A 17,868-nucleotide genomic window follows, 5' to 3' on the forward strand; every position below is an offset into this window, starting at 1 on the left:
CTGGCCTTCCCCATGGATGAGGCTCCATTAGCAAAGTATAAAAGAACCACTGATGTTGAGTGATTCTCTGTTATGCCCTGTCTTGCCTACAGAGATTTAGGTCCTGCTCAAAGCAGTGCTCGTAGCTGGTAGACTCCAGGAGGCACCTGCCTGTGCAGAAAGCTGTGCTGGCCTGGCTGCAATGGCCACTGAGAAGTTGAGTCACTAAGTGGAGGCCGTGGTGACCTCCAAGCTTCTGGCTGCTTTGCTAGCAGCATCCATGAAGTCCATCATAAAAACACAAAAGGTACAGAGCCATGAGCTGCAGGAGCAGCAGCACAGGTCATCCTTTAGTCCTCAGACTGATTGCCTGGCCTCCAGCTATCTCAAGTTATACTGAAGGGTTGCTGATACATGCCCTAGAGCATGTGCCACCTGCAGAGCAGCAAACCCATGTTTCCAGTTACCATCACGGTGACCAACTCCTGACCCAGTGCCATGGACTCCTGGGTTTTCTCACAGCATGGTGGTTCTGGTTGGCTGATCACCCACGGTCACTCGCAGCCAGCTCAGCCTGTGGCACTACACTGCACGCTTCAGGGGTAGCAAAGTACATTCAGGCTGCAAGATTCTGCTCCTGTAAAGTTTGCACTCACTTTGAGATCATCCAGGTTAGATGGCAGAGGGCCTGGCTTGATAGATGAGACACAAGTTTGGCCTGAAAAGGTGGTTTTCACAGGAGAAAGAGGGGTGTTGTTGACAGAAGTTGATGAGGAATTTGAACTTTTGACCATTTGCTCATTTGATTGCCTGAAATAACAAAGGAGATTTGGGGTTAATTCTCTGCCCTTCTGGGGCCTCTGTGCCCAATGTACCACCTCTCTGCCTCCCTGGGGCTGCTATCTCCTGTATGAGACGTGAAGGACCAGCAACCACAAGGAAAACTAGACTGGACCGTAAGGAGATTGCCAGTCATCAACAGGTCACAGGTGCCCCAGCCAGTGCACAAAGCTGGAGCAGCTTTGCACAAGACTGTACTATGTTCCTGAGCTTTTATGTTTCACTTGCATGCATCCACCCACCTTGTACAAATGGGTATGGGAGGGGAAAGTTTGGAGGGAGACAGGGCTAAACCCTGCTATTGGCACGTTACCACTCACTTTAGCTGGCCTTGGTGCATCCCTGGGAAGCTGAAGTGCTGCTGCTGCTGCTGCTGTTGCTGCTGCTGCTGCTGCTGGCTGAGGATCTGGAGCTGCAGAAAGAGCTGCTGCTGCTGGAGGAGTCTGGCATATGCGGAGTCCATGGGTGGAGGGGACTTCTCTGCCTTCTGGTCCGGAGGGATGTACTGGTGATACTTCAGCTTCTTCACCTTGGGCTTCGTGTCCTTGGGCTTTTTGTGACGGTTCTTGCTGTCACTGGATGATTTGGACTGTCGGTCCAAGAAAGAAAGGAATTAGCTAAGAGAAGAGCTCCTGCCACCCCTGTGAGAACTCAGAGGCCTAGGACAGAGAAAGGGAAGCTCCTGCTGGCACCCCGACACTCCAGCTCCAAGAGCTGCTGAGCCTGCAAGTAGGGGATTCCCTCAGAGACACGTCTCATTTCAGTTGTCCTCAAGAGCACATGAGATGGAGAATGACCCTTCTTGCCACAAAGGTATTTCAGTGTTGCCTTGTATCTCCTTCTGCTTCTAGCCCCAGGGGTCATTTCCAGTGTGGAACCTGAGCAATCACCTCTCACAGGGTACAATACTATACCTTATACCATTACGAGTCAAATTGCAGTTTTTGATGACAATGTCTGTCTCCCTGCACTATTCCAAGCCTTAAGGCCAAACCCCCAGACCTCCCACACATGTGGGGTGCAGCATGCAGGCACTTCAGGCTTGGAGGCAGCCAGGTGCCCTGGGCTTGTTCCCTCTGCTGGGGAACCTGGGGGCACGGTCATTACCTTCACGGTGGAGGTCACCGGGAGGGATGGGCTCTCCTGCCCCACCGCCTGCTTGGGGCTGTTGCACTGGCTGCCCTGCCCCGCGGCCGGGTCCGGTGCATGGCCCTCGGTGCTGTGGGGATGATCCTGCAAGGGAGAGGTGAGTGGTGTGGTGGGAGAGGGGCTGCGGGGCCAGTACCAGGGCACCTCCACGGCCTCTGCCCACAAGGGGCACCTGCTGGTCCCTTTGCCCCTGCCCCATGGTGTCCCCAGTCCATGCCAGCCCCCTCAGTCGATCCCAGCCCCCCAGGTCGAATAGTCCACTATTCCCCCATTCTCCCAGGCTATGCCAGTCGCCTTCCAGTCCCCCTGTCTCCCCAGTCCATCCCAGCTGTCTCCCCAGTCCACCCCAGTCTCCAAGTCCTCTGTTCCACTCTGTATCATTCCCCCCCGGTACATGTTGGCCCCACAGTCTCCCCAGACTAGCCCAGTCCCCAAAGTCCACCTCTGGTCTCTCCCAGTCCCTTCAGCCGTTCCCACCCCACTCTGCTTCAGTTCACCCCCGGACCTCCCAGTCCCTCCCAGTCCCCCCAAGCCCAGGGTATTTTCCCTACTCACTCCCTGTGCCCGGTCCACCCCATTCCTCACAATCCCCCCAGGTCCTCCCTCTACCCCGGCGCTGCAGTCCCCAGGCCCGTCAGTAGGGGCCGCCCCGGCGCCGTGCAGCCCCGCGGGCCTGAGGCGGGGCGCCCCCGGCCCTACCTGTGGCGGCCCGGCGGGAGCGGCGGGGGCGGGCTCCGGGGCCTTGGTGCCGGCTGCCGACTCGGTGGAGCCCGGGGAGTCCTCGCTCCTGGCCTGCTCTGGAGACAGCCCGTCATTGCTGCTGTCCTCCTCGAAGGCGAAGGCGTCGGCCGGCTTGGGGAAGCTGACCTGGGTGCCTGCGGGGGGAGACGGGGCGGCGGTCAGGGCCCGGCCCTGCTGAAAGGGGACGACGGCGGCGGCGGCGGGGACGGGGTGAGCCCTGAGGACACCTCCCCGCCTGCGCCCACCTCCGCTGGACCTGGCCGCGGGGGAAGGTCGTGGTGAGAGCTCAGACACCTCCTGCCACCACAGCCATGTGCAAAGGCAGCTCCTGGGTGTGCCCCTGCAGCCGGTGCTGGTGGAGAGGAGGTGGCATCTGCCATCAGCTCCTGGCCCATGCCATGGACCGTGTTGCTCAGGACGAGATCGCCGAGGAGCCTGGCCCACCGAGGGCAGAAAGCTTTTTGCAGGCAGATGGGGCTGGGGCAGGAGGGGCTCGGCCACCCTACCCCACCAGAGATGGGGAGAGGGGTGTCAGAGCCACCCTCCCCATCGGCTGAGCATCCCCACAGCACGCGCGGGACCCTGTCCTCGGCAGAAGAACTGAGGTTGAAATCCACCCAGAGGGTGACCTATCTGTTCATGGCACAAGAGCGAACACGCGTGGACCCAGCTGCAGCTGAACACAGGCTTCTTGGGTCCTGTCTCTGCCCACAAGCTTCACCCGCACAACATGCTTCAAAGCACTGCCACCGCCTCCTGACTGCCCGAGACATCACTTCTCCCCCCACACAGCTCCCAGCACGCTATCTCCCAGTCAGATGGGCAAGAGCTCTTGACCCCTGGCTTTTGCTGATAAATAAAGTGCTGAAAAAGAAAGGTCTCATGTGAGCCTGGGGAGGGCTGCAGGTGGGGGTAGAGGAAGGAGCAGTGTGGCCACACTCGTAATCTCCGGGTGCTCATGTCTGGCATTTGTCAGGCAGCTTGGCATGCCGATAGCGAGGTGACAAATGGGGAAATAGGAAGGGCCCAGGGACAAGCTTCCACCTGTCCCTGCTGCTGGTCCAGCAATGTGCACCTTCTCAGTGACACACACCCTTCTGCGCTGATCCCCCTCCCTATCGGAGAGATAAGGGTTATCTCCCCCTGCTCCGGCTGGCGGTGCCAGGGTGGGTGAGGGAGCAGGCAGCCCTGGCTCCACGCCCTGAGCTGCTGCCCAGCCCTGTGTGGAGAGCCTCTCCTCCCCGTTCCCCGGGGCTGCTCCTGTGTCCCTGGGAGCAGGGCCTTGTCCCCTCTCCCGCAGAGGCAGTGCCCACACTGGGTCTTCCCCAAGGAGCTAACTGCTGTGTGGTCAGAGCCCTGGGCCGGGTGGGAGATGCTCCCCAAGCCTGGGGACAAGCGTGGGCATCCTCCTTGGGAGAAACAACAGCAAGCGAGACTTATGGGTCTGCAAGACTACTGCTGGGCTGGCATTTAGTAAGCACGTGTTGAGAAATGGTGCCAAAGCCAGGAGCCCAAGGGACCTTCAGGACACAGCAGCAGCCCAGAGCACGAGAGGAATGTGCCGCATCCTGCTGCTTGATACCGGGGCCCTGTGCTGGGTAGGGAATGCTGCCCTTATCTGTCCCGCTCTCACCCACCCCAGGGCTGACTGTATTTTTTCGCGATCCCATGTCTCTGCTGTAATCTCAGGCAGAATGGTGTTTGCTCAGGGCTGTTTCTAATGCACTGGGTATTGTCCTCTCAAGCGTATTGGACAAAGTGATGACAAGGACCTGGTAAAAAAGGGTTCTTATATCACTGCTCAGCTATGTAGGGCACTGGCGGCCTCTTGTCACTGGGACGTTAGGGCTTTCAGTTGGGGTCTGGCACTTTCTGCTCACACTGCCAGAGGTGATTAGAGGAACATGTCAGCTAAATTTTCCACTGTATAAACAGTTGAGATTCCAAGGTTAAACTAAAATGATTTTAAACCCTGTCATCTTTCTGGTATTGCAATAACAAAAGGCTTAATGTTCAGAAGTGCCAGTGCTCATCTCTGCTCTGTGTTCAGCCCTTTGCCCCAAACCGTAAGCACCACAGGGCGCCTGTGAATCCAAAAATCAGCATGAGGATCATTCAGTCTGGGGTTTCCTTCTGCAGAAACCTGAGGGCTGGGTTTGTGTTGCCGGTGTAGGTGCATCACCTCCTTCTCATGGCACCAAACAGTACCACGTTAAGTTCATCTTTGACCCTAATGTGCTGTGTGTTTCACCCTAAATGGGATAAAACTGGCTTACTGGACACATTTTTCCCCCATCAATGTGATAGAAGGGCATTGCGAAAGGGAGACATTTAAAATTATGCAAATCATCTTAAGCCAAGCTTTTTGTTTTTAACAATTTTTTCCCGTAAATCTCTGTTTACTGCAAGCTCCTGACAAGGCAGCTGGAGAGAAACGCTGCTCAGACTTCAAGCACACTTGCTCAGCCTCCAAGCCTCAGCTCCAATGGATAAAATCACGCTTAAACTACCCTGAATGTTTATAAAAGGGGGAATTTTTTTAACTTTTTTTTTTTTTTTTTTGTGCTCTTCTCTCCTTTGATAAGTGGTCTGGGGAGATTTTACTTGAACTCTCCTTAAAAATTCCTCTTCAGGCAGAGTCCTGGAATATTTCACCTTCAAAGGCAAGAGCTGTGAAAGGCTGGAAATGGAGCAGCTCAAGGATCAGCCTGGAGAAGCCACTGTAGGAGCACTGCATGCACTTCACAGTGGGAAAACCAAGAGCAGGAACAATTGCAGGGCAGGACAGAGCCTGGAATATTTAGTGTCATTTATGCTAGTATCTGAGATGAATCAAAAGTCAAAGTGTTTCCTGTTTCAATTCCCATTTTCAGCATTACTCCTGTCATTCAAAGACTCCCTGCCCACCATCCCAGGGCCCTGCCACTGTCCCCGGTTTGCTCTGAGCCCCAGAACAGGCATGGGATTATGCCAGTGGAAATAATCCCATGAATTCAGGAACCAGGAGCAACAAGAAGAAGGGGTTCCCAGGGAGCAGAGCACTTCTCTGGGACTCACTTGGGACCCAAGGGCCAATTTGGACATGCAGAGATGGTCCCAGGCTTCAAAAATACAAGCTGCTGTCCTGGCACTGCACGGCCCTGCTGGCTTTCCTGCTCCTTTCTCTTCTTTCTCCCTGTCCTGCCTCTGGGGCCTGAGTCAAAATCTGAGTCACCTTTTTGCTTTGTATTGGCTCCCACCCTAACCTTCCTGCACAGGCGAACTAATTGCAGAGGATTCTGCCTCCCTCCTCCAGCTGGGGGTAGGCGATGGAGGAAAACCAAGCATAGGCGTTAGCCACGCGCTGGGCGCTCGTTGCCAGGAGTGTACCCTGCTCCTTGTGTTCCCCAGCAGCAGAGCACCCCAGCGATGATTTCCCTTGCCCAGCCACGCAGCACCCTGCTCTGGTGGGCTATGCATGCCACTAGCATCAGTGGGAAAAAAGGAGCCTGTCTGAACTGGGGCCACTTCACCTCTACCTACTGGGGTGTTAAAGCTTGTTCAGGGCACAGGTGGGAGAATCCAGGCTGGCCTCCCAGTCACATGTATGCACCCAGGTCCTCTCCCATGTGAGGGAGGAAGGAATGTCCTGTCTCCAGCAGTATCATCTATGCACTCAAAGCCCTGGGGAAGGAAGGGGTTTAAGAAGGGAGGTTGTTTCTGAGGAGACATGGCTGAACAACAGGCATGTTGCCATGTTCATTGCTCTAAGAGGTCTCTTTTCATAGGCCTGGATAAGAAAGCGTAGGCTGTGCTGGACTGGGCTGCTTACTGTGAAAATAATAACATTTAAGCAATAAATGCAGCTCTTAACTCCCTGTTGGTCACTTCCTGCAGCTGCTGCAGTGCATCCGCGTAGTCTCGCCAGCCCCTGCCCCGTGCCACGCACACAACACAACATGCACCTTCACTTCCACTACCTTTTATGGCCTCTTTCACAGCTGAGTCGACAGGAATAATATTCTTCTCCACCAGCTCCAAAGGACCCGGCCTGAGAGCAATCTTTTCATTGAGATCGTCTGCCAGTCGGGCTCTTTTCAGCTTCATTTGAGTCGACTGAATGGACCCCTCTGCAGCTGAGTCTAAAAGGCCAAATGGAAGGTGTCAGTTGATGACCTAGGGCATCTGTAAGCACAGCTCGGTGAGAATGTGCTCCCCCTTCACCCCAGCCCTTCTGGGCTGTGGCCAAAACCTAAGCATGGCTTTGCACAGCCGGAGCTGCTCTGAGGCTGGGAGGCAGGGTGCTGGACTAGATGGGGCTGGTGGGGTTTGGGACATGGGTTCTCCTCTGAGCCTTAGGTCCAGCTTCTCCATCCCCAAGGAGGAGCCGCTGTTTACCAGCCTGGGCTTGCAAACACAAGCTGGAGCATCCTCTCCAAGGCCCAGGAATGATCTGCAATGGAAACTTCATTAACAAACTCTGACTAACATGAAGGCCAAAGTGGACTCCAGCTCCCACCCGCCAGGAGCCCATTGGTGCTTGTATTCCCTACTTCAGGGGAACAGCTGGAGAAAAGAACCATTAACAGTGTTTGACAACTGGAGTAAATGCCTTACACTGGAAGATCAAAAGCTGTCTGACAGTGGACATTTGAAAGTGGCATGACTGCAGTGCTCCAGGCCTTCAGGGAAAAAACAAGGTGGTGGAGATGACCGTAACAAAGGCAGTGAGATCTGGAAGCTACAGCCCTACCGAACTCAGCTGAGAATTTCCCAATTACTGAGTAGTGATAGAAGACAAGAGAAAGCGGTAATTTCCTGAACAAAGGTGATCTGGCTTCTCTGGTGGCACAGGGACGAGTAGTGAAGGAACAGGATCCTAAACTAGACCATGCCTATGCTCAGGAGGTCTGAAGTAAGAAGGGTTGCATCTGGGTTGTGCTATCTTCAAAGACTGGACACTCTTCTAGAAGAGATACTGTAGGCAATGCAAGCTACAGGGCTTGATACCAGGGCAAAATGCTCTGCAGGATGTCAGAAGAGCTGGTCCAGCGTCACTGCTGGCCTCAGGCTGTACAGGGCACTGAACACACGTGAGTTCTTCAGGGTGCACAGTAACAGAAGTTGTGCTTCGAAGTTAATTAGATGATAGAAGGTGTCTCAGCTGGCCAATTTCAATCATCTCTGGGACTTGTTATGAACCACATGGACATGTAAGTCCATGATAGGCCCAGGCACACCTCCATGAAACGCAGAGCGCATCAGGCAGAGGTGTGAGCGGGGCTCTGGCTGGGAGGTGTGTGTGGGGCAGCACAGCCGTCCTGCTCAACGCGCAGCCAGGCAGCCTCTGCTCCACCGCTCCTCCAGCTGTGTCTCACTGGGGACTGCAGCTGCCTCCACATCTGGTTTACAGCCCCCAGCCCCAGCACCAGTCCATATTGCTTCTCTTATTTAATCTAAGGGGAACACACTTTCCACCTGTTAAATAGGCAGTGGTGCTGGCTTATTTTAGGGATGGAGACCCAAAGGAAAAGCAAAGCAGTGGCACTGATCTGGCATAGGCCCCTGGCTCAGCCCTCCTGTGTGCAGAGGAAAGAGAAATATGGACTTCATCCATGCTGAGAGCAGAGGCCAGCATTTACAGTTGCCAGAGAGCGGTCTGCTTCTTCCAGGGGACTGTCAGAACTCAAGGAGAGAGGCTGCACATCCTCCCTGTCTCTAAGGAGCTTGTTATCTCTGGAGATGAGGGACACTGCAGTGTTCTGCTGTCTGTGACGGGATGCAGTGGAGCTGTGCCAGTTCTCTGGCTGGGAGGGGACACTGGGATGGGAGAGGTGAGAGCTGCGGTGGCTCACAGGCTGAGAGCAGGGCTCGCCTTTTCCATATGGATGTGCTTGGGTCATTGACTGCATCGCCATGGATTGTCACATAAAATATCCAGAATTAAGGCAAAACAAAAGATGTCCAGCTTTAGGAGGGTATTGCAATCACTTGCTACAGGGATTTCAGCGCCCCGGACAACAAGTGCCCCAGATGTGCTTTTCACGAGGATCAGACCTTGGCACTTCTGTCTAACAGAGTCCTTTCTGGGAGCTGTTCTATGCCCCACTGTCCTCTAGAGCATCTTATACTGATCCCTGCCAGAGGTGGGAAAAAGATTAGATGGCCTTGGGTTTGCTTCTGTCACAGAAGAAATGTGTGTCCTGCCTCCTGAAGACCAGGTCTGGACTGAATTCCATACAACATGTGTCCCATTAGAATCTGCTTCTCACGAGCAGCTGGGGAAAAGTTAATCGTGATGAGAGTCCTGAAGGGAATGCAAGCAGGGCAGGAGAGACATGAGTCACAAGGCAGGAGACACAAGGAGTATGTGGGAGAAGCTCCAGCAGTCTTACCTTGTAAAATGTGCATATTGACCAGGTCTGATCGCTCAGGCCTGCTTCTGATCTTGTGCTTGAGATAATCTTCAGTCTGCAGAACACAAATGCAGAGTGTTACCTGGCTAGAGCAGCAATAAGGTACGGAGAGTGTCTGCCCCTGTGCCATCCCATGGTTCTTTTGGATTTATTACAAGCTGTGTTGAGTGAGCTCCTAAATTTGGCTTTTTCTTTTTTTCTTCACTCAGACACTGGTTTGGTTTTGGTCAGAGGTTCTTCAAAAAGGGGACAATGTACATAGAGCTGCTGACAGTTCACTACCCCTGCTCCTAAGCTGTGTCAATTCCAATTTCCCTTGGAATTCTGATGCCTGAAGTATTATGAGATTTATGGGAATGATGAGTCCTATTCACTGGGAGAGGTGGATCTGCTCTACACCATGTCACTGTGTACAGTTAGCAATGGCTTCTGTGGGAAGCCTGGCACTTTGGGCCAAGCAAGTAATGAAGATACTCAGGCTGTTTACCCCGGGCAGCCTTCCTGCAGTCCTGCAGCTCCTTTGCTCTGCGGTTCCTCAGCCCAGTTATGACGTAGGGTTGGGAAAATCCACTTTGCAGATCACTCCATCTGAGCTTGTGATGAACATGGTCCTGGAGCCTTGTACCAACTTCCTCATGGCTTTAGGAGCAGAAAGGCACGCAGAGGTACAATAGCACCTTCCATTAGGGCCAAGAAAGTCAGAGTTGAGGGCAGCTGCCCTCAAGAATACAAATAAATGCTTATGCCCTGGTGGAGAAATGCTAGAGCATGGCTTGGACAAATTATTAGCTGTTTGCTAAGCTGAGATGCAAGAAAAAATGGTACAAAAAGTGTACATAGTTCAAAGAGGTTAAAGCCTTAAGGATAAATACAAAAGAATACCACAAGCAGCTGTAGCAAAACTGGAAAACCTACAGTACAAAATGTACAGGATCATGAGAAAAAGGTTTTATAAGCACTTCTGTAGCCAGGAGAAGGCAATGGAAAGTGCTGTCTGTGTTCCATAAACAGGAGAAATAAAATTGTGGATGCTGCTGACATGGCTATGGGATTTAAAGCATTTTCAAACCATCTTCACTAAAAAGATAAATGGCTATTATCAATCAGATGAGTAAGCCAAGAACCATCACAACAAAAGAGAAAAAGCTCCAGTTATCAGGTTGGAGAACAGGTTGGAGAATACTCAGATGAGTTAAATGTTCCCAAACAGTTTGAGATACACAAGGCTAGAGTAATAGCAACTATCTGTGGGGCTCCAGGAAACTGGGCAAGGGAGAGTGTTACTTCTTGCTTTAAAAGAGGTGGAGAGAAGAAAACAGGAAATTATAAACCAGTCAGGAAGATATTGGACCAAGTAATCAAACAATCTATAAGATGGATTTTGAAGATAGCAAGGAGTTGAGTAAAAGCCAGGATGGATTCATCAAGAACAAACCACATCACACCAGCCTAATTTCCTTCTATGCAGAGATGACAGATTTCTGTTACAGGAATAAACAATGCATGTCATGTAGCTTGAATTTAAGCATGTTTTGACATTATCTCACATGGCTTTCTCATATGCAAGCCAGAGAAATTCGGTCTGGATAAGACTAACATAAAAAAGGAGCATAGCTGTGGGTCAGCAGAGGAATTAGGAATGTCTCACAGTCTAAACAGAAGAATATATCAAATTGTGTTACACAGCAATTTTTCCTACCAGTCAATATATTCATTAATGCCTTGGGTGATAGAAGACATACTCTTTAAATCTGAATCATTCAAGGCTAACAGATTACAATGCAATATGATTCGCAGTAATTGAAGAAATGACCTGGAGTACTTTTGGTACAATTTAAAGAAGGACATTTGGACAGGATTGCATTCAGGTCACAGCCATGGCTAAGCCAGCTGATTAAGCACTGGGTTGGATGAAGACTTAATCTGCCAGAGAGGCTTCTGCAGTGGTCACTGGACTGTGGCCTTAGGCAGAAATTAGTTACAGCATAAACAAAGAAAAAAATATAAAAGGCTCTGGAGAATCTCGTGATCAGCAACTGATCCACAACCCCAGAGCAGCAGGCAGCTTTCTAGGAGACACAGTGAAGAACATCAGATGGACCCTGGGAACAGCAAGGTCTGTCCTGTGCCCTACATCTGAAAGGGTCCATGGGAAGGATCCGTAGCAGCTACAGAAATCATTAGTGAGCCAGAAAGGGGATCAGCGAGGACAGGCTGAGGGGAAAGGAGTGTGGTCAGTCTGGAGGTGAGATGGCTACAGGGAAACAGGATGCAAAATACTTTTAAAAACTGCTACAAGAAAAAAAATAAACAGTTATACATGGGCATGTGTGTAGGAGAAAAAGTGACGGGTTTAAACTGCAACAGACAAGCTTGGGTTGGGCATCAGGGGACATTTGCTAACAGCACAGGTTAGAGAGCCCCAGAGAGGGTGCTGGGGTGGGATGTCTGTCAGTGGTCACACATCTGTCAGGAACGACCCAGATGGGGCTGTTCTGCTCAGGGCAGAGGCATGCTGGCTGTCCTGTCCCTGTCTGCCAAGCTTGCTGGGCTGCTGGGGTTAAGTGCTAAAGCCCTGCTGAGCCAGACTGCCCCAGGAAAGTCAGACTGCTCTCTGTCCTCCAGTTCAGCAATCCATCGCAGGACATTGACTTCAAAGTCTGCTGTGCTGGCCTGTTGCCAGCCTCTAACATAGTGAGTGACATGTTTAAACAAATAATAGACATTTTATTTACTGAAGTCTTTACAATTTCTTACACACACCCCCCCCCCCCCCGCTCTCTTCTCTTCTCTTATTGCCAGAGAGGCTTCTGCAGTGGTCACTGGACTGTGGCCTTAGGCAGAAATTAGTTACAGCATAAACAAAGAAAAAAATATAAAAGGCTCTGGAGAATCTCGTGATCAGCAACTGATCCACAACCCCAGAGCAGCAGGCAGCTTTCTAGGAGACACAGTGAAGAACATCAGATGGACCCTGGGAACAGCAAGGTCTGTCCTGTGCCCTACATCTGAAAGGGTCCATGGGAAGGATCCGTAGCAGCTACAGAAATCATTAGTGAGCCAGAAAGGGGATCAGCGAGGACAGGCTGAGGGGAAAGGAGTGTGGTCAGTCTGGAGGTGAGATGGCTACAGGGAAACAGGATGCAAAATACTTTTAAAAACTGCTACAAGAAAAAAAATAAACAGTTATACATGGGCATGTGTGTAGGAGAAAAAGTGACGGGTTTAAACTGCAACAGACAAGCTTGGGTTGGGCATCAGGGGACATTTGCTAACAGCACAGGTTAGAGAGCCCCAGAGAGGGTGCTGGGGTGGGATGTCTGTCAGTGGTCACACATCTGTCAGGAACGACCCAGATGGGGCTGTTCTGCTCAGGGCAGAGGCATGCTGGCTGTCCTGTCCCTGTCTGCCAAGCTTGCTGGGCTGCTGGGGTTAAGTGCTAAAGCCCTGCTGAGCCAGACTGCCCCAGGAAAGTCAGACTGCTCTCTGTCCTCCAGTTCAGCAATCCATAGCAGGACATTGACTTCAAAGTCTGCTGTGCTGGCCTGTTGCCAGCCTCTAACATAGTGAGTGACATGTTTAAACAAATAATAGACATTTTATTTACTGAAGTCGTTACAATTTCTTACCCCCCCCCCCCCCCCCGTATTTTTTCTCCAGCTTATTTTCACCAATGTAATCCCTTATTTGAACCATGTGAAAGTTTGCCTGGTTCTTGTGCCAGGTCAGAGCAAGCTGATGTCTGCACCTGGGTGCAATTAAATTCACCTAATGCATTTCCAGCTGACCCTGAGATCGGCTCCTTGGACTAAGCTTGAATTGCTGTCCTGCAGATGTGGCATCGTTTGTGTTGAGCCCAGCATTCACACTGCATTAGCCTGACTGTCTGCTGTGATCCCTGTTCCCTTTGACCTTTGCTGTTTATAAGCTGTGCTTGTGTCACTGGGGTGCAAATGGTGGAGAAAGAACTCAGATGGGGTTTTTTTAGCGTCAGCTGAAGGAGAAAAGCTTTCAAAACACATGGAGGTGGTTATTGTTATCTGCTTTGTGTTTGCAGAGCATCAGTTTGGAGGAATAGCAGCTAAGCAACAAATGCCATTCAGTAATTATGCAGAAACAGCCGCTGCTCCTTCCCTGTCACAGCTCTAAGCAGAGCATCCTTGCAAAGGAATATGTGTTTGTTATGGGCTGTGCTCATTAGCGTCTTTGTTAGCTTGCTCTGGAAGAAAGAAATGCATGCAGTTTGGGATAGGCTAGACCATCCTTCCCTTTTCCCCAGGCAACTAGCCAGTGAAAGCCTTTGAAGAGAAAGACAAAGAGACACAAATGTATACTTAAACTGTAAAATATATGACACTTCAAGGATACTTTGGATTGCTTGAAATTTTTTAAGCATACTAATTTTTCAGAGTCATATTATGTTTCTTGTGCTAGTCGTTTATTACTACAGGAGACTCGGGGCAAGAGATTCGGAGTGTGTTTAAGTTCAGAAGAGCACTTCTCCATATTTCACAATCATTCTTCCTTGCAAGGCTCCTTTTCCACGTGACTGCAAGCACGTTTTGCAGATTAATGGACAAACTCCTGTGTTCAAGCAAAACCTGCATGACTGATTTTTCCCTTTTCTGTGGACATCCCTCCAGCTCGGTCAAGGCTGGATGGCTGGTGCTCAGAAACCAGTGTGATTTCCCAAAAAGCACTCACATCACAGAAGTTTTGATGTGTTCTGGAAATGGCTACTTATCTTATCTCTGCCTTCAGCAATATTTAGGGAAGCCTGAGTGCAGTTAGATAATGGGGCTGGAGGGAGCCTGGCCCACTTAGCCCCTTGGAAGTTGTGTGTCCTAACAGCCAAGCTGCACTGCCGAGCTAAAAGCCAGGCTCTGCTCTGATGACAAGTGTGAGCTCCCTGGGGACTCACTCCAGGTGACAAAGGGCATCTGCGTTGCCCCTGCACACTTGCTAAATGGTTGGGCTCTGTATGTCCTGTCTGCTGCTGGCTCTGCTCTAGCCCCACTGACCCGAGCAAGAGAGCAGCCAGCACAGCGAGGAGCGGGCTGTGGACCTGGCCCGCAGTGGAACACAGCACTTCAGCTGGTTGGACATTTACTAGACGGGTGGCCAACGCCACGCTGAACTGTGCCCTGGCCACTGCCTCTTGTAAACCCCAGGAGCTGTTGTGAAACCCCATAGCTCAGGGCACAGATGGCCCCTCTACCCCTTTAAACCTCTCCTGCTTGGAGAAGGGTGCTCCAGAGCATTTGTGAACCCTGGATTGGCCCCACCATGTCTGGAAACAAGGGAGAGGTCCTGACCCTCATCCTTGGCCACAGGGCCTGGATGGAGGATGCTGGAGGAGGGGACAGTGGTGGAAGGTGCTTTCAAACCCACAATGCATGCAAAGCGAGCCCACGTGTTCCTTCATTGGGATGGCTGCAGGAGTTACCTTGGCTCGCTCCAGACTTTTTCTCTGTTCATGGAATGCAGATGGGCTTTTCAGTGCTGCAACAGGAAAGAAAGAGGAGCAGTCAGCACAGGAGCGGAAGCAAGCAGCCACCAGGATATTCAGCAACAGCATTTTAATGAGTGCTATAAAAATAGCAACACAAACTAGCCGTTCGCTTTATTGCGCTGACTAAAAATAACTCAGGAAAGCTCTGGGAAATCCCATGCTCTCAGCCAGCCCACGGCAAGAGACAGGGGGGACAAAGAGCACGGGGAGCGCAGGAGGTACATGGGCAGGGAGGGGGTGCAGGCTTTGAAATGTGGTGCTCCGTGGGACACGTCAGAGTGCAGATGCGGCTTTTCCCTGGAGTGCTTCCTGCAGGTCGTGGGAAGCACCACAGCCCCACAGGACAGATCTGGGAAGAGCAACAACCTGAGAGAGGACCTCACCTGCAAGTAAAACTTGTAGGTGACCAAGGCTTGAGGCCAGAGGGAAAACCAAAAAGACCTGCCTCGCCTTGAGGGGCCATGTGGGTGCAGCCTCCAGCAACAGTATTTCAAGGCAAGACCACTGAGCTGTGGTCCTTTGTCCCTCTTACATTGCTGACTACCCCTCCATCTCCTTGAGCTTCCATTTCACTGGATATTTGTCCTGTCCTCTGCCCAGGAGTGTCTGTGTGACATGGGGCTTCCCTGAGCAGCTGCCCAGCCAACTATCAGGCAGCAGATCATGCTTTCAGCATCTCCTGACACCAAGAAGGATGAGCCCAGAGGGGCTCCCAAAGGAAAGCCAATAACCCCTGGCTCTTGGACCAATGAACACAGGTTCCATGGAGCAGTCTGTACTGGAGTCATGGGGAACCTTGCAAATTTTACTCCAGTTCAGTAGAAATTGGAGCAGAGCTTGCATGGTGAAGGGGTTAATATTTCTCAGAGCCTGCAAAAATTCTTTTCTGGCTGTGTAAGCAAACAAAATTAACTGTTCCCCTTGGGACAGGGAAGGGGAAGGTGTCTGCTACAACTTTTTGTTTGGCAACAGGAATTCCCTTTCCATCTTCTGAATGGGATCCAATAAGGACAGAAATTATTTTCACACAGGACATGTTATTCTCCATAAGTCTAGAGGAGGATGAAGAGAAGACTAGAAGCAGCCGGGAAATGTTTGGGGGACCCACTGAACTGGCTTTTCGTAGGCATCACCCAGGCCCACCTCCCTAACCTCCCGTGAATCACAGCAAAACACAGAAGGCTCGTCCCTGCCCCTAACATCTGGAAAGCGGACATACAGACATACAGACATGGCATTACTGTGCCATGCTCCGGTGAGCAGCCATGAGGACGGGTGACAGCTGGTTTAATCAGAAGCAAAACAAAAAGGTACACACAAGAAAATGAAGTTAGCAAGAGAGATGACTTTTACAGCCCTGCTCACTGTGAAGAGCTGACATGGGGAGTGTGCTATGGGCATTGACCAAACGTTGTGCTATTCAAGAGGGAAAATGTTGCAGAATTTAGTAATTTACCAAGATTTTTGGAGGAATTATGTGGATGCTGCAGCTTGTATTAGTCTGCAAAACAAATGAAGACATCGCTAGCACTGGTTATTCAGACAGCTTGCCAGGGGATGACATGTCAGCTTGAAATGGCTGTGGCTCTGTAGGCAACAGGGCAGAGCTTCTGTACTTGGTGTTGATAACCTTGGAACTGTTGCCTCTAAGGTTTGCATTAGGGGATGTGGTCCTTTGGTGGCTGCATACTGCAAGAAGGTCTTTACTTCAAGTGCAGCTATTTCTGCAGCCCATCACAGCAGAGGGAACCTTGCCTGGAGAAATCCGTGGTCCTGCAAGCTGCCTCCCTCTCCTTTTGGGTGGGTGCACAGGATCTGCTGGGGTCCAGGGCGAGCATCTGTGCAGGTCTAGAGGAAGGGCTCATCCATGCTCAGCCCTACAGCCTGCCTTTCTGCAAGTGACCCCCACGTGCTCTTGACTTAAAATGCTTTTGCTGCGTCTGTACCAGTTTCACTAGGAAAATAAAACTGCTCATGATAGTGCATGAACAGGAGACTTCCTAATTCCTGAGCCTGAAAAGTGGGGCTGGCTCTGCCCCACCTCCCCCACCCCCATCCTATGCATCAGGAGTGTGGCTGGGCCCCAATGAACCTGCCTCTCCCCTTACTTTCAGAGGACCCTCCATACACAGGGTCATGGGACTGAAGGGACCCACAGGCTCCCCTTGCCTACCAGTCTGTGCCTGTCTATTTGTAGAGCCTTTTTCAGTAGTGTTGATTGTTTTGCCAGCCAGTTGTTCAATTTACGCCTGAAAACATCTGACAACCGGAGTCCAGCTTTGAACCTGAAGTTTTCTGCAATGCTACTGCCTGAGCATCCTCCTTTTGCTGCCTCCAGTTTTCTGCCTGCTACAGTGATGGGGCCATTGAAGGTTTCGCATTTCTTAGAGGAACATGAAAGGGAGCATGAACAAAGCTCACGTTTAGAATGGCATTAATCTTTTCCAGTGTCACCAGTCACAGACTGGGCTTTGGTAAGGGTGCACTTTGCTCAGATAACTCTGACACTTCTTGCACTATTCTCTTGGATACCAAAAACCAACCAGCTTCCTAGGACTTGCTCCAGTGTTTCATGCCTACCTTATAGCATGTTTCACATGCTATCACTGCACAGCGACTCAGCAGGCTCTGTGTATAGTCATCAACGCCCTTTCCTACAACGGTTTCTGCAAGCCCCTAAAGCTTTTATCCAAAGCTGTTCTGTTACTCTGACCTTCCATCTCTCTTTCTGGTCTCTGTATAAAATGGGTCAGAAAAACAAAGTTTCTCTGGCCTGGGATTATATCAGCAGAAAATGTATGCAATGGGTTGAAAACAATCCTTGTGCAAAATCTGGTGTGGAACGTGGGATGAAGTGCATGCTCCAAGCCTGGTACCAAACCTGACTCACCGTGGAGACCAGAAATTCTCATCTTTTCTCTTTCTAGAAGGGCTATTCTCAACCACTGCGGGTTACAGCCATATGGGTTCATTTCTTGCCCTCCTGCAATGCATGTGAGCTGAGATCCCGTCCAGGGGTACCTCCTAGAGCCCACCTCACCTGCTGGTCCTCAGAGCCAACAGGGCATGGGAAGATACGGTGCTCCATACGGGTGCAGTGGGGTGTCCTGACCTTCTCTGAGTGTGCCCACTTCTACCAAGTGGACTTAGCAGTTCAGGAGATGTCAGACATCTTTTTTGGCCACTGACTGCATTGCCAGGGCTTGCAATACTGTAACGAATGCCACAATGTCTTGCTTAAAGCTCCAACTC

General features: G+C 51.2%; 1 protein-coding gene across 8 annotated transcripts in view; it reads right to left on the reverse strand.

The window, feature by feature from the left end:
- The window catches only part of MYOCD (myocardin), a 290,754-nt gene that overhangs the window by 9,722 nt on the left and 263,164 nt on the right, over window positions 1-17,868 (reverse strand). For 7 of the 8 annotated variants that reach the window (XM_014962675.1, XM_014962674.1, XM_014962679.1 and 4 more), the window contains 7 exons: window positions 14,551-14,606; window positions 9,084-9,159; window positions 6,669-6,830; window positions 2,668-2,843; window positions 1,927-2,052; window positions 1,140-1,408; window positions 636-789 (listed from right to left, as the gene is read on the reverse strand). In XM_014962675.1, coding sequence (XP_014818161.1) covers window positions 636-789; window positions 1,140-1,408; window positions 1,927-2,052; window positions 2,668-2,843; window positions 6,669-6,830; window positions 9,084-9,159; window positions 14,551-14,606 — 1,019 coding nt within the window. The remainder of the gene's footprint in view (window positions 1-635; window positions 790-1,139; window positions 1,409-1,926; window positions 2,053-2,667; window positions 2,844-6,668; window positions 6,831-9,083; window positions 9,160-14,550; window positions 14,607-17,868) is intronic. The other variant, XM_014962681.1, reaches the window with a different exon arrangement.

Source organism: Calidris pugnax, unplaced genomic scaffold, assembly GCF_001431845.1.
Source record: "Calidris pugnax isolate Ruff unplaced genomic scaffold, ASM143184v1 scaffold470, whole genome shotgun sequence".
Taxonomy (NCBI): Eukaryota; Metazoa; Chordata; class Aves; order Charadriiformes; family Scolopacidae; genus Calidris; species Calidris pugnax.